Below are 15,318 nucleotides of genomic sequence, written 5' to 3'. Positions count from 1 at the left end.
ATTAATTTTTTAATTTTTTTATTAAAATTAATATGAATTATGATATAAAAATATTTAATAAAAATTTGTGAACAAAAGTATTATTTAACTATAAAGTATTTTTAAAAAAATAATTTTTTTTAAATTTAAAATTAAGAATTTCTCGTCCCATCAAACTTGAGAAATAATCATCTGATATAGTAAATTTTATAGTAAAATTTTGACTTAATTGTAGTAGTTAAAATACAAGTGGCTAAAGTAATTAAAAAAATCACCATTGGAAAACTGTTGTGTGATATTACAACAAACAGAAAATACAAAATAATATTTAAATTAAAATAAAACTGTATATTAATTTATATAGTTTTCAAGTTCACCAACCCAAGAAGACTAGAGAAATAGTGAGACTCACCAACCACAATCAGCAAATAAACTGTACATGTACCGAGGTGGTCAACTAATAATCTATTCTTGACCCTGAATACTTTCAATTATTTACCAACTTTTTTACTTGGTCAAAAAATTCATATAAAATTGTCATTATGAAGTGTAAAATAAAAAACATTTTTAAATTATCAAATTCTCATTGGATTTTCTTTTAATTAAATTCCCATTCATTGTAATAAAAAAATATTATATATATCCCCATATTTAAATTAATAAAGTACCAAAATGTGTGGCTAAATATATAGATAAAATAAAATTATGTATATATATTTTTAGTATATAATTTAGGTACATAAATAATATATTATTATATAATTATATAATTATAATTTTAAAATAAAATAATACATAATTATATAATAATATGTTATCTCTATATTTAAATTATATATATATATAATATTATTTATATAGATAATAAAAAATATATATATAAATAAGGCCAAACGACTATTTCCCATCCAAGGTTTAGCGTTTTCTCAAAAGTTTCCCTTTTAACTATAGAAACACCAAACACCCACCCATGGCCGGTTAGATTTAACCAAACCCTAACGGCTGAAAATTTTATCTCCTTTTGCCCCCCTAAACTTTAAAAACTGAAATTTTCCCCCCGCCTAAGTTTTAAAAAATAACAGTTTCACCCTAGGGTTTGGTTTTGAAATCTCCGGCGACCTCTCCGGCTCCGTTGCCGACGGCCGCTCCCTCCGGAAGCAACCTCTCCTTCCGGCGATCTCTTTCCTCTCATTTGGAGGTCCGATCGGCGCCCGGAGACGCCGTGGGAGACGAAGACTTCGTCGGGAAGACGAAGTTCTTCGTCTTCCCAGACGAAGCCGACGCCGTCGTCCTCGTCTGGGAAGACGAAGAACTTCGTCTTCCCGACGAAGTCTTCGTCTCCCACGGCGTCTCCGGGCGCCGATCGGACCTCCAAATTAGAGGAAAGAGATCGCCGGAAGGAGAGGTTGCTTCCGGAGGGAGCGGCCGTCGGCAACGGAGCCGGAGAGGTCGCCGGAGATTTCAAAACCAAACCCTAGGGTGAAACTGCCATTTTTTAAAACTTAGGTGGGGGGAAAATTTCAGTTTTTAAAGTTTAGGGGGGCAAAATTAGATTCTATTTTAGTTTATTTTTAATATTATAGCTAAAATGATGATTTTACCCCTACCACCGTTAGGGTTTGGTTAAATCTAACTGGTCATGGGTGGATGTTTGGTGTTTCCATAGTTAAAGGGGGGACTTTTGAGAAAACGCTAAACCTTGGGTGGGAAACAGTCGTTTGGCCTATAAATAAAGGCAAGTTAGACACAATGACTTAATTGGTTGCACTTCTTCTTAGTTGTTCACGGTTACCAACAAAAATCCCCATTTATGAATTTAAAAAAAGATAAAAAAATAGAATCCCGAATCCCGATTTGCTAACTTATAAAAAAGATAAATTTTAGAGCAATACTATGTGTACCTATTTTGGGTACACAAATATATACACACTCATATGTGTCATTATATGATTGGTTATTGTTTTATTCTTAATTCAAAATCATCCAATCACATGATGACATATATAAATGTGTATATATTTGTGTATCTAAAGTGGATATACATAGTTTTATTGTAAATTTTAACCATGATATAAAAAAGATAAAAAAGATATTTTTTAATTTTATATTATCTGTATTTTATCTCAAACATGAAAAATCCAAATACTTCTTAATTTCCTGTTGAAGGATGGGTCCCTAGGATTTTGCCATCCCTAGTTCTACACTACAATAGATATCTGACGTGAAAAAGGTGGATTTGTTTGGTTTCAAAAGGAGGACGTTCATAACGGAGAGTGACAGCCATACTCCCAACCACCCCACACCACTCACAACACCAACCCGCCCGCCCCACCACCCCCCTCTTCAAAATTTCTTTTTACACCTTTTAAATTTGAAAAGTTTAATTACTCACCCATGTGTAAAAACTGTTATGTCAAACTTGCGAGGAAGGTCATTTTCTCTTTTATTATTAATTTTTTTTCTTTTCTCTTCTTTTTTTTTTTTAATTCTTTAGACATTTTTATTTCCTTACCACATAAAAATTATCATTTCATTCTTTAAACATTTTTATTTGTATTGTGAATTTTTGTGATAATTAAAACCTTATAATTCTAATAAATTGTCCCTATCCTTTTCTTCTTAAGAATTGCAATTTATCTCACTTTATCAAAACTCGTTGCAGCCATAGATGCAGAAGTATCACTTGATTATTAGTGGTTATTGATTTACGTAAAATCATAAAATAAATTAGGAAGCCAATGACAAGAAGAAGATTGATGAAATGGAGGATGTTTGATAAAGAGAGAGTTAGAAAACAAGTCAAATATGATAGAGGGTGAGAAAAAATTTTTGGTTGAAGAAGAGAAGGAAGGGTAAAGAGGATATTTTTGTAATTTTAATAAAAATAAAGATATATTATTAATAAATATTTGTATTGAGTGTTTAGTATAAATAAATTAATAACTATGTTTAAGGTTTATTTGTTCAGCGAAATTATATAAACTTTCTTATCATAAATTAAAAAAAGACTTTTTTTTATTAATAGAAGAAGATGATGTGGGTAATATAGATTTTTCAAAATCAGAAGGTAATATATCAGCATTTCATCAAACATTGGATGGGAAATAGTCGTTGAGCCATCTAACAAATTCAATTCTGGATTCTATTTTCTTATTTTTAAAACTTACCAACTTTTTATTTTAAGGTTAAAAAAAAAAAGTAATATTCAATGCCAAAAGAAATTGTTAGAATCTGAAACGTGTAAACACAGCAAGCATAAAACTTGAAGCAACCAGCCGACAAAACGTTAACGTCGAGAGTGGCGTTTGAGTAGGCCCACATCAAGGGAATGAGAAGAGGTAGAGCAAGGAAGCAACGCGAGTTGGGCCAGCTACGCGGGGACCAACGAACGAGTCCTTGGGTTGTTGAAGAGTTAGAATTGTTCTGAGTTGGCTCTGCGTCAGCGCCACGTTATAAATTTCCAAGCAACTTTGCTCTTATCCCACTTCCAAATCTAAAATATGGATAAGAGGGGCCTACCCAATCATCACGCGGACGCTTCGTTTCTTAAATATTATTGTTGTTGTATAAATATTAATAAATAAATATTTTTAAAATTGATTATAATACTAAATCTAACAAACATATTAAGATATTTACAGCCTATGAAATCGGGCAAGTAAGGTGAGGAATGCAAATATAAAAAGAATAACATTATATGTAAATATATAAATAATTATATATTTATATATTATGATATGGTTAGATGTTAAATTTATTTTTAATTTAAAATTATTTAATTATATAATAATATATTTAATTATATATCTTTTTATATATTTAAAATAAATATATATAATTTTATTGATATAAAATAATATTTTTTTATAAAAAAATATATTAAAATAATAAAATAATTTATGTACATACGACTTGTAAGATAATGATCCATTTGACATGACTCCATCATATGAAGTTTTCTATTTTTATGATGATGTAAAGTTTTTAAAATCAGATCGATAATTAAATCAATTATCTCATTAGTTTGAGATTTGATCAGTTTAATCAAATAATTATTATGTTTAATATATTATCAAATTATTGTGTATTCTTAAAATAGTATCAATAATTTATCATATGTTTAAAATATAAAATATATAAAATATCTAAAACATAATTTTAAATATGTTAATTAAACAATTAATATTTCATTATATAGATAAAAAAAAACCAATTATAAATTTTATTATTAATTTTATTAAGATCTTATAAATTATAATTTTTTTAAGTTTTAATAAAACAAAAATTATGAAATATTATATAAACTTTTTTTTTTGTTGATTTAAGATAATTTTTCTGGTTTAATTGGTTTATCAAATTTTAAGTATATTTTAAATTACTCAATATTGATATATAAATTAGATAAGATTATAAAACTAAATTAAATTACAAATTGGTTCACAAATTAATTAGTTAAATTAATCTGATTTTAAAGACAATGTGATGATGTCTAATAATGAGTTTAATATCTAATCATTATTTATTATTGTTAAATTTATTTTATAAATTTGATGGTTTATATTTTCATAGGAATTTTTTCCACATTTTAATTCATGTTTCGTTTGCGTTTGCGGTTGGCTTCCATCACACAAACATCATTATCCATAGTTTTCTTTCCTCTTAGATTTATTTATTTTTGGCCAAAAGATTTATCCCCACTTAAAGTTTACTGTAAATCAAAATTTATATCTATTAATTTTTAAAAATTTAAATATTCACATATCTGTTAAAATTTGTTATTACTGTTAAAGATAAAATTATCATTTAATAAAATAATTTTTTAAAAAACTATAAATTCATCATATTTTTTCCTTTAGATTTAAAAACAAATAATTTCCTCCCTTGCCCGCTTCTTCTGTAATCAGAGTCAACCAACTTTCTCTTTCTCATCTATCAAACAAAGACAAATCATTAGTGTGAATTTGTGTGAAACATAGATAAGTTAGGCGAAGAAATAAAGTTTTGTTCTAACCGATTTGTGTATTGGCCAATACACAAATCGATCAAATAGATATGTGCAGCACACAAATCTATGTGTTGCATAGAATTGTGTTGGGACACCTCTTGTTGGTAGATAATTTGTCATCGTTTGGAAGAGTGAGGAGTGCTAGAGATTGAGGTTTGTTGGCTCTGATTATTGGAGAAGTGGCAAAGGAGAAAATGTAAACTCTAAGAAAAAAATAATTATTTTTCAAATTTTAGGTAAAAAAAAATTATTAATTTTTAAACTTAGAAAAAATATATGCTGAGATTATTAGTTTTTTTTAAAAATATTTTTATTAAATAACAATATTACTTATGATAATAACAATAAAATTTAATATATAAATAAATATTTAAATTATTAAAAGTTAACAAATATGAATTTGAATTTGCATTAAACTTTGGATTGGAATAAGTCTAATGGCCTTTATTTTTTAATAATCCTACTTGCGCGCATACGTAGTGAGATATGAATTAATTATGAAATTACAAATTTTAGAAATTTATGAATATATAAACCTGAAAGCTCGATAAAACAATTTATAACTCATTCGAAAATCTTTCCCACAAACTCAGAATCTTATAAGTATATACCACTACTAAATTAGACATCTTTTAGGCTAGCGGGAGATAAATATTCCAATTCACACCAAATAGTTTAAGGAACCGTTAAAGTTTCCCCAAAATCCCAAGCTTTTAAGGTAGAAATTAGGCAAAGGGCTTCTACCCACCCAAGTTTTAGTCCATTTTTAAACTCATACCAGTAAGGTTTCAAAAACTTAAATACCTATATCTAAACTTTATTAAAAATTTTTGGAATATATAAGAGTAAAATTGTTATTTCAATAATATTATTAAAAAACATTTAATTTTATTTCATTTCTTCTTAGATTTAAAAAATTAACACATTCACCTCTATGTAAACTTTTGTAGTTTTGAAAAATAATTATTTCCTCTCCACACCTAAGTTTCTTTTCTCATTTTTTAGTCACCACTGCATCTTCAACGACCCCCTCTTCTCACCCAAATTTTTAGTCATCTATCCCTTGCTATCGAGAGACTAAGAGCCATTGACGAACGGATGAAAATCAAACTTTCATCCTTTGTCTATTGATGGAGAGATAGAAATGATTTTTCTCTCTCTATTGGCAGACAAAGGACAAAGATTTGATCTTCATCCGTGTGTCAATTTTGTTAACGCCTCTTGGTCTCTTGATAGTAAGAGAGAGCCGATTAATGATTAGAGTGGGAAAAAGAGGTTGTTGGAGATGCAACAACAGTTGAAGAAAATAGGAAAAAAAACTTAGGTTTAAGAGAAAAATAATTATTTTTCAAAATTAGATAAATTTAAGTGGTGGTGAAGGGTTACTTTTCAAAATCTAGGAGGATGAAATAAAATTAAATTTTTTTAATAATATTATTTAATAATTAAATTTTATTTTTATATATAACAAAAATATTTAATAAAGTTTAGATAATAGATAGATATTTAAGCTTTTAAAATTCTATAAAAATGAATTTGTAAATGAATTAAAAATTGGGTGGTGGGAATAAGTCCTTTGGCAGTAGAAATTATAAGACCAGCCGTGTCAAAGTCCTCACTACCATCTTGGAGAAGACCAAGGGCTGCTGCATTACTGCGAGTGCCTTGCATGTCGCCATGAGAGTTTTGTTTCGGTCAGAAAATCAACACGGAATTTATTTATATAAGATAATGAATTTTTTAAATTATTGGGTTATTTTAAAATAAAAAATACATAATTGAAAGAGATTATCTGCCAACTGAGATTATTGAGAATAGTTGTATATGTAACATTACCCAATGAATATTAAAGCGCTTTTTAATTTAGAAATATTACTAATTTTTCAAATTATTTTCTACAAATAATAATTAAATATGATTGTGCAAGAAGTGTGACATAAGATAAGTGAAAAAAGCGAATGCAAAAATACTAGCTGAGTAAATTATTAATAATAAATAAAAAATAATGAATCATGAATTTATATACAATAATTTTATTATACTTATAGAGTTTGCATAATAGTCAGTAAAATCCCTAAGGGCTGTTTGGTTTCGAGACTTTAAAAATTATCTTGATAATTTATATTATATTATTTAGTTTATCAATAAAAAAATATTACAGTAATTTTTTATTATCAGTGATGATATAACAAGTAATATATATGATAATTTAATTATTATTTTTATCATAAATATTAAAAAATTATTAAAGTAATATTGATTTTATTATAATTTTATTATAATTTATTAATTTTTAAGATAAAAATAAATTTATTTTTAATTAATATAATAAATAATATAAAAATATTTAAAAACATTTAAATAAAATAACTTATTAATATTTTTTTATTATTTTTTATTAAATATAATAATTATTTATATTTATCTATTTTTATTAAATTTTATTAAATATATTTAATTATAAAATATTATCCAAATCAAATTTTTGATAGAAAGAGATATAAAATACCCCCTAATAATTTGCTGTGTTTATATATGGGGGCAGTTTGTCATTTCATAAAATCTGGGTATTTTTGCTTAAACCTGAATATTTTAAACAATTTTCTTAGACCCCCTAAATTTTGGCTATTTTTTATAATTTCCCTTAGGAAATTTTCAAAAATATTTTGGACTAATGAATGAGAGTATGATAGCAGCATTTGAAAAAAAAAAGACTATTGATTTAACGATATTTCAGAGAATCTCTGTTTATGTTTAATTTATGAGGAAATACGAAACTACCGTATTTGTCAACTCAAACACCTACCGCTATGTTATAAGGGCACCTTTCTCAAACCAAACCAAAAATCAGAGCCTCAAGCGGATAAAGCCTTGAATCCTTAACGCATTGTTTGTTTCCTTCTTCCTTTTTTCGTCGTCTCAAATCTGCTCCTGCTATTGGCTTCGAATCTGCCTTTTGATTTTTTTTTTGTCGAGGGAAAATCAGAGGGCGGAGGAACGAGTTTTGAAACTCTCTACATTTTATCGGCTTTCAAACGGTGCGTTTTTTTTTTTCTTTTGTATTCGTAGCTCATAAGGTAGTTTTGATTAGAATCTTCCTTTGTTTTTTTTTGTTGCCAATGTTTGAATCTGATTAGTTTTCTTTTTAGCTGTCAAGAAAGATCGAAATGTTACAATATCTATTTTTTCTACATTTTATTGATATTCAGAGTTTTTTTTTTTTAAATTTTTAATAAGAAGCGTGGCGAGTACTCATAAATCGAGGCCAATTTGTTTTTTTAAAATTTTGTTTGATCTAGAGGCTTCAATCATTTTCTCTTTGGATGATTAGACAATCGAGGCTGATGAAGTACAGGATTTTTCTATATTTTCTCGGCATCCTTAAAGAATTTCTTTTGTTGCATTTGTAGCTGAGAACCTACTGGTAAATGAATTTTAAGTATATTTTCTTTTAGTTGAATCTGGTCGACTCATTCTACTTTTCCTATTTGTTAGACGCTTTTAAATTAGCATGGAACTGAAGTTTTAATTTTTTTTTTACACTTTTTCAGCAGCCAAAAAAAGGGTTTTTTTCCTAATTTCATAGCTTATAAGGTACTCATTCATGAATTTCAGTTAATCAGTTTCTGTTGATTCTGGTTCGTTGTCTCTGTCAACTCTCTTCTGAAAACTCGTTCTACATCTTTTTTTTTTTTTCTTTCCATATAGGAGCATTAATTTATAATCTGTTTTGCTGTCTAGAAAATCGAGGAACAAAGAGTTCTAAATCTTTGTAACATTTTCTCAGAAAATTTAAATTTGTTTATCGGATCTGAAATTAAATTGTGTGAGAGTAACTCTTTGTTTTTTATGTTTTTGCAGTGAAATTGGATCGCAAATAATTTGAGCTTTGGCTTAATTTAAGCAGTTATTAAATTATCTGTGATATAGGGCTGCTTTGACGGTGATAATGGAGGTCAAAGTGTTGCAAAATTTACAATATCCTACATGGGTTGATTTGGACAAGTTTCAGAGAAAACCAACCGGTTTGGTGCGGTTTTCTCGTAGAATTAGGGAAGATAAGGGGGTTCAAGTGTTCATATCGGCTCATATGCAGCCTAATATAACTTCAAACCGGTATAAATCTGTTGCTCCGGAGGTTTCCTGTACTTTCAAAAGCTTTCCAGGTAGTTATTTTAGGATTTATCATGTTTATGCATGTGTACTAGATTATTTGGTTGTTCTAATTTGGAGGTGAGTTGTGAAGCAAATAATTTATGGATGGCACCACAATCATCTTTGTATCTGTTTTTCTTTGTTTAGTTCATGGGGTTAGCTAATATATTGGACTATTCTGGTTGCCATACCTTCATAAAACAGGTTTTAGTAATACAAGAGTGATGTATTTGTAATGTGTGAAATGTTTTGTGCTTATTGATTTAATTGGCCCGGTAATATGTATTCTGTTATTTTCTTATCAAAGTTGTAGCTGGCTTGGGGGTTGTGGAAGTCCCTAGATCTGGTGAATTTGTTAGTAGTTGGACTGAAGAAGGTTTCATCATTTAGTAAGTTATTGGGTATTTATGCACTGTGACTAAGATGTTAGACCTGGTTTAATTATGATTCCAGTGATTTATGGATACTATTGTCTGGACATTATTTAGCATCTGCATGGCAATATGTTCTTATAACAAGCTTGGTGAAGTATTTGTAGGGTGCTGTACCAACCTTGATTCTTGTTGCAATTAGTATTTAGACTCAAGGTTTCTGGTTTCAGTGATAGAAACTTATGATCCTGGTGACCATTGCAGAATATTGTGTGGTCAGTTGAACCTTAAGCCCAGCTACTCTTTTTTTCAGACTTTTGCTAAGATTTGGAATCTTGGTGGATTATAATCAAGAGGTTTCCTATTAAGTTAATGGTTGTGTGGCCTATTAAATTGCATCAATCCTATCTTAGACATGGTGGCTCCATGAATTAAAATTGGATTGGGCTGAATTGGTTGAATTCGCTTGTTCTTCCTTTGAACTTTTAGCATATTCTAATCATTGATGACTTGGAATTAGTTGTAATTTGTTCCATTCTTGACCCAAGAGTATATCAGTTCTTTTTCAGATTCATTATTTGTGTGATGATTTCTTTTAAGTATTTTCAGTTGAGTACTAAATTTCATTTAAAATATTCTTTTTGCAGCTTCAGTAGTGGAAACTGGAGGTTTTCATGCTCCTCTTGATGAAGCTTTAATTTTGAAGGTGTGGATAATATCCTTTTGTCTTTATGCTTGTATCAGGAAGTCTGGTGATCTGATTACCTTTTTCTGTCATATTGAGTGTCTATTTTTGTTGAATACTTTTGTGAGTTAGCCCCAAAGACTAGAACTGAGTTCAGACTGATGCTCATATAAGACAGTTGTGTGCTTTTACTTACCAGATGTTAATAAAATTTGCAGAATAAGTCGCAAGAGATTGAGCCATATTTAGAGGGTCGCTCTATATATCTTGTTGGTTAGTTTCTATGTCCAAGTGCTTTTTTATTAAATAGCAAAGAACTTATTACCCAAGTACTTGAACTGTTTACATATGAAATGCAGGAATGATGGGCTGTGGAAAAACTACTGTGGGCAAGGTTCTGTCCGGAGTGCTTGGTTATTCGTTTTTTGACTGGTTTGTACAGTGACTGCTTTCTTATTTTTTACCTTGCAAATGGTTGAGTTGTTAAGGCTCATTTGTTTTGCAGATCTATATTAATTTGCATCGCTTAAATCTTGTGGTTGTTTCAGTGATACCTTGATAGAGCAAGATGTGAATGGAACTACTGTGGCTGACATATTTAAACTCTATGGAGAGGGTTTCTTCAGAGATAAAGAGGTTAGGAATTGACAATTCTCTTTCTCTCTCATATTCATATATAGTAAAGTGTTTCTTCACAACATCGTGAATGATCCAATTTATCACTGACCTGGGGAGTTAATGATCTGAGTGCATGATAAAAATATTGTTTTCCAAATGGAAATGGTAAAACATGTTAATTGGGCTTTTGCTGCACCTTCTTTCCAGTTACCATGAAGTTTAAAATTTCAACCATCAAGCGGAAATTTTGACATTGGAATATCTTGCTTCATTCTATTTTTATGCTATTGCTAGTTATTGCATGTATACACAATTTTTGCCCTTAATTTTATAGATTTATGAATCTTCTTTCCATTAGACTGATGTACTCAGGAAGCTGTCTATAATGCATCGACTTGTTGTTTCTACCGGTGGAGGTGCAGTTATACGTCCCATCAACTGGTATGAGTGAATATAGTGACAACAAAATTTCTTTCCTTCACAATCTTCGATCCATATCTGATTATGCCAGCATAATATTGAAGCAAAAATGTAATTCTGTATTCAGGAAATATATGCATAAGGGTATTAGTGTCTTTTTGGATGTACCTGTAGAAGCCTTGGCAAAGAGAATTGCAGCTGTAGGTACTAATTCTCGCCCCCTTTTGCATTATGAATCAGGCGATGCATACACAAAGGTAAACCTTTCACTTGTGTTCTTCAGATATGATATTATGTATGATAATAAGCTGCAGCTTTTTGACACCCCTTGTCTTCTCTACAGGCTTTCAAGCGATTATCAACTCTTTGGGAAGAGAGGTCTGGAGCATACGAGAATGCCAATGCTAGGGTTAGCTTGGAAAGTAAGTATTTTCATATGTACAGATCTATTTTTCTTGTTATATTTCCTTCCCTTTTGTGTTGCCAGTGTCATGGATAACAGAACTTTTCTTTTTGGTGCTTCTGCTTGTGAAAATTCTGAATCTATATTTTTGCTATTGTGAAGATATTGCAGCCAAACTCGGTCACAGAGATGTATCTGCTCTCACACCAGCTACCATTGCAATTGAGGTATCTTTTTCTTTCTTGGTCGCTCTCTTTTTCTCACACACACAAACAAATTTATCAAACAGTTGGATGAAAATTGGTCAGCTGATGAGGATTCACATCTTGGCAGGCACTTGAACAAATTGAGCAATCCCTAAAGGAAGAGGGTGAGATGCCATTTTAGTTGTGACAGAGCTGCAAAGTCTGGTGCTTGGATTTCTATCCTCATAGAATGGGTGACGTTCCTAATTTTAGTAGTGGAACGTTGTTCATCTTATGTTTAATAATGGGGTTGCAGCGCATAGCAAAGCTATATCAATTTAGATGCATATCTGTATATATTAATTGATATAATTTTACTATGGCTAATCCCATGTAACATTGATGATGAATGATCACAGTGTCTTGTATGTCACCTGCGAGCCATAAAATTAAAATTTTCCAGCTGCAAAAAATATTCTCAGAGCACCAAGATTCCAGTTTCACGGATGGAGCACAAGATTTTTGTTCTGGGAAGTAAGCTATATTTTTAGTTTAACCATAAAGTGTATAATTGATGTTGTGAGATATGGAATTTGCATTACTTCACTGTCCTAATCAAGCTTTATAGTGATTATAATAGAAATCTCAATTGAAATGTATCACCATCACTACCTACCACTTCAACATAAATTTATATTCACTTTATTATTGTTGTTAATGATGGTCACCAACTCCAATCCACCAAAGCCACCATTATCACAGTTCATTTTCATTGGCAGATTTTTACGACAGTCCTGTACCTTCTTGATGTTTGAGATGACAACAAAAGAATTGTCACATTAAATGGGTGTTAATATAATTGCTTTTTCATCTTTATTTAATATAAAAAATATTTTTTCATTCAATTAACCAAATAAAATTATTAAAATATGAAATTATTATTTTATTTTTTAAAATTATTATATTATTTTAAATTAAAAAATAATAATTTTTTTTTTAAATATTCAAATGTGAGTGTTTAAAATATGAAATTGCTTTTTTTTACACAGTTTTTCTTCATTTATTCTTATAAATGTGAGTGTTTTTGTCATAAAATAGTATATATACTCAAATTCTATTAACACATATACTCAAATATGAGAGGGTAATAGAATCTTCTCAGTGAATATTTGAAAAAAAAGATTATATGAATGATCTTATTTGCGCATGTGTTTTTATCAAAAAGTCAAAATTAAGATTTGTCATTTTAGCAATTTCTGTTAATGAGTTGAATTTAATTCAGACTCTTGAAAAACTCTAAAAAATTGTTGAATATTTGAAAAAAAATTTGAGATGAAAGATTTGAGAAAAACAAAATATTGTTTCAGTTTACAAATCGAACACAATTCAAATATAATACTTATCTATCAATTAATGTATATTAAAAAATTGCTAAAATGTTTTAATATGGATAAGACTTATCCTTTGAACACCCCAATAGTTGTTCGATTTTTTGATCTAAAAAAGAATCCATTTTATTCTAAAGAAGAAAATGAAAAGATACTCGACTTTGAAGTACTATATCTTAATGACATAGGAGCCCTATTATATTTGTCCCAATATATTAGACTAAATATATCTTTTGCAATCAATTTGTTGACTCAATTTACCTCTACACTAACTTGTCGCCATTGGAACAAAATCAAATATATACTCCGTTAATTATGTGAAACTAGAGATTTGAGATTATTCTATTTTGTCAAATCCATAAAAAATTTTAGTTTGGTTGGATATATAGATGCTAATTAGTTTTTTGATCCTCATAAAACCCTCTCACAAAAGGAATATGTTTTTACTTATAATGACACAACAATATCATGACGCTTCACCAAACAGATTTTGATTGCAATATTTTCAAATTATTTAAATATTTTAACTCTTTATAAAGCTAGCATATAATACATATGGTTATGATTTGTCATCCATCATATTCAGAATATATGCAGTCTTTTTCCTACAACATATACTCTTTTTATATTATATGAAGACAATGCAACATGTATTGCTCAAATTAAAGGTGGATACATTAAAAGAGATAAAACTAAACATATCTCATTAAATTTTTTTACACTTATAAGCTCAAACGAAACTAAAAGATTGATGTCAAACAAATACAATCTCGTGACAACCTGATAAATTTGTTCATTAAGACATTACTGACATCAATATTTGAAAAGTTAGTATATAACATTGGTATGTGATGGTTTAGTAAACAACTAAATTAATTCTACTACAAAAAGAAGAGTAAATTTTTTAAATTTGTCATATATTAGATAAAATATGCGTTGTAATTTTTTTTTTTACTAGATTTTGTTCTATTAGGTTTTTCAAATAAGATTTTTAATAAAATAGATTAAATACATCTAATTTTATTTTATAGGATAATTATATTTTTTATTTTAGTTTTTATTATAATAAAATTAATATAATTATTTATAAACGACAAAAATGCAAGAGAAAGTGTTAGATAGGGTGGCTTTCTACAATGGGAAAGCAATCATTGTCCTGGTTGCACATTAATTGAAAGACTGTAAGGTAATGTGTATTTAATGTTATTTAATGCTTTGGATGGTTTCTCTCTCTTACGTGGTGAAAAAAAAAACCACCACAAAATGCCCATCTGTTTTCACTTACATTTGATCTTTATAATTCTCTTTCCTTCTATTTTTATTTATGCCTCTTTAATTCTCATCCTTTATTTACAATTATTAGTGTTATTAATTATAAGAAAAATTAAAATAAATACCCTTTTTATTGGGGCAATAAAAAATTTTTCCCTAAATTTTGGGGTTAAAAAAAATACCCTTAAATTAAAATATTTAAACAAAAATATCTCAAATATCCCCTTAAATATCAAAACTATCATTCTAAATTAAATTATTATTTTATTTAAGGGTAATAAATAAATTTACCCCTAATATTGAGGTTTAAATTAAAATACCTCTAATCTAAAGCATTTAAACAAAAAAGTCTCAAAATAATACAAAAACTACCCTTCCTCTATTTCTATATAAACCACATATCTTCCTTCATTTTTAACATATCTGAGAGAGATTTATGAAGAAAGAAAATAAGTTCGTTTTCAAAATTTCGGGCGTGAAGAGAAAAGTTCGTCATTTCGAGGTATTTATCCTTGTCATTACTTCAATCGTTATTATTTTATTAATAATACAATTATATGTGATATTTTATATAATAAATTATAGTTGTGTGTAATATGTAAAATAATAAAAGTTAGATAGGTTATATTGTAAATATTACAGTAGTATAGGATAACATGATATTACTTCAATCGTTATTATTTTATTAATAATATAATTATATGTGATATTTTATATAATAAATTATAGTTGTGTGTAATAAGTAAAATAATAAAAATTAGTAGGCTATGTTTAATAATATTATTCTGTCAAATTGAATTATGAAATAGGTATAATTGTGTAATAGACATCTGTAAA

At 28.4% G+C, this 15,318-nt stretch overlaps 1 protein-coding gene across 2 annotated transcripts; it reads left to right on the top strand.

Moving 5' to 3' along the window:
- The first annotated feature begins 7,736 nt into the window (after positions 1–7,736).
- LOC123208310 (shikimate kinase 1, chloroplastic-like) lies at positions 7,737–12,480 on the top strand. Of its 2 annotated transcripts, XM_044625747.1 has the most exons (12): positions 7,737–8,022; positions 8,316–8,408; positions 8,846–9,150; positions 10,158–10,216; positions 10,414–10,468; positions 10,555–10,627; positions 10,744–10,831; positions 11,172–11,254; positions 11,361–11,490; positions 11,577–11,655; positions 11,799–11,863; positions 11,970–12,480. In XM_044625747.1, exons 3-12 carry the CDS (start codon positions 8,934–8,936, stop codon positions 12,021–12,023), a joined length of 903 nt encoding a protein of 300 aa, XP_044481682.1. In that variant the 5' UTR covers positions 7,737–8,022; positions 8,316–8,408; positions 8,846–8,933; the 3' UTR covers positions 12,024–12,480. The 2 variants fall into 2 exon arrangements, with proteins under 2 accessions (XP_044481682.1, XP_044481672.1); XM_044625737.1 differs by lacking the exon at positions 8,316–8,408 and having other exon boundaries at positions 7,740–8,022.
- Positions 12,481–15,318: the final 2,838 nt, after the last annotated feature.

This window comes from Mangifera indica, chromosome 1 (genome assembly GCF_011075055.1).
Source record: "Mangifera indica cultivar Alphonso chromosome 1, CATAS_Mindica_2.1, whole genome shotgun sequence".
In the NCBI taxonomy this organism is placed as follows: domain Eukaryota; kingdom Viridiplantae; phylum Streptophyta; class Magnoliopsida; order Sapindales; family Anacardiaceae; genus Mangifera; species Mangifera indica.
Note: the sequence above shows the minus strand (reverse complement) of the source record. Positions and strands in the feature narration are given on the sequence as shown.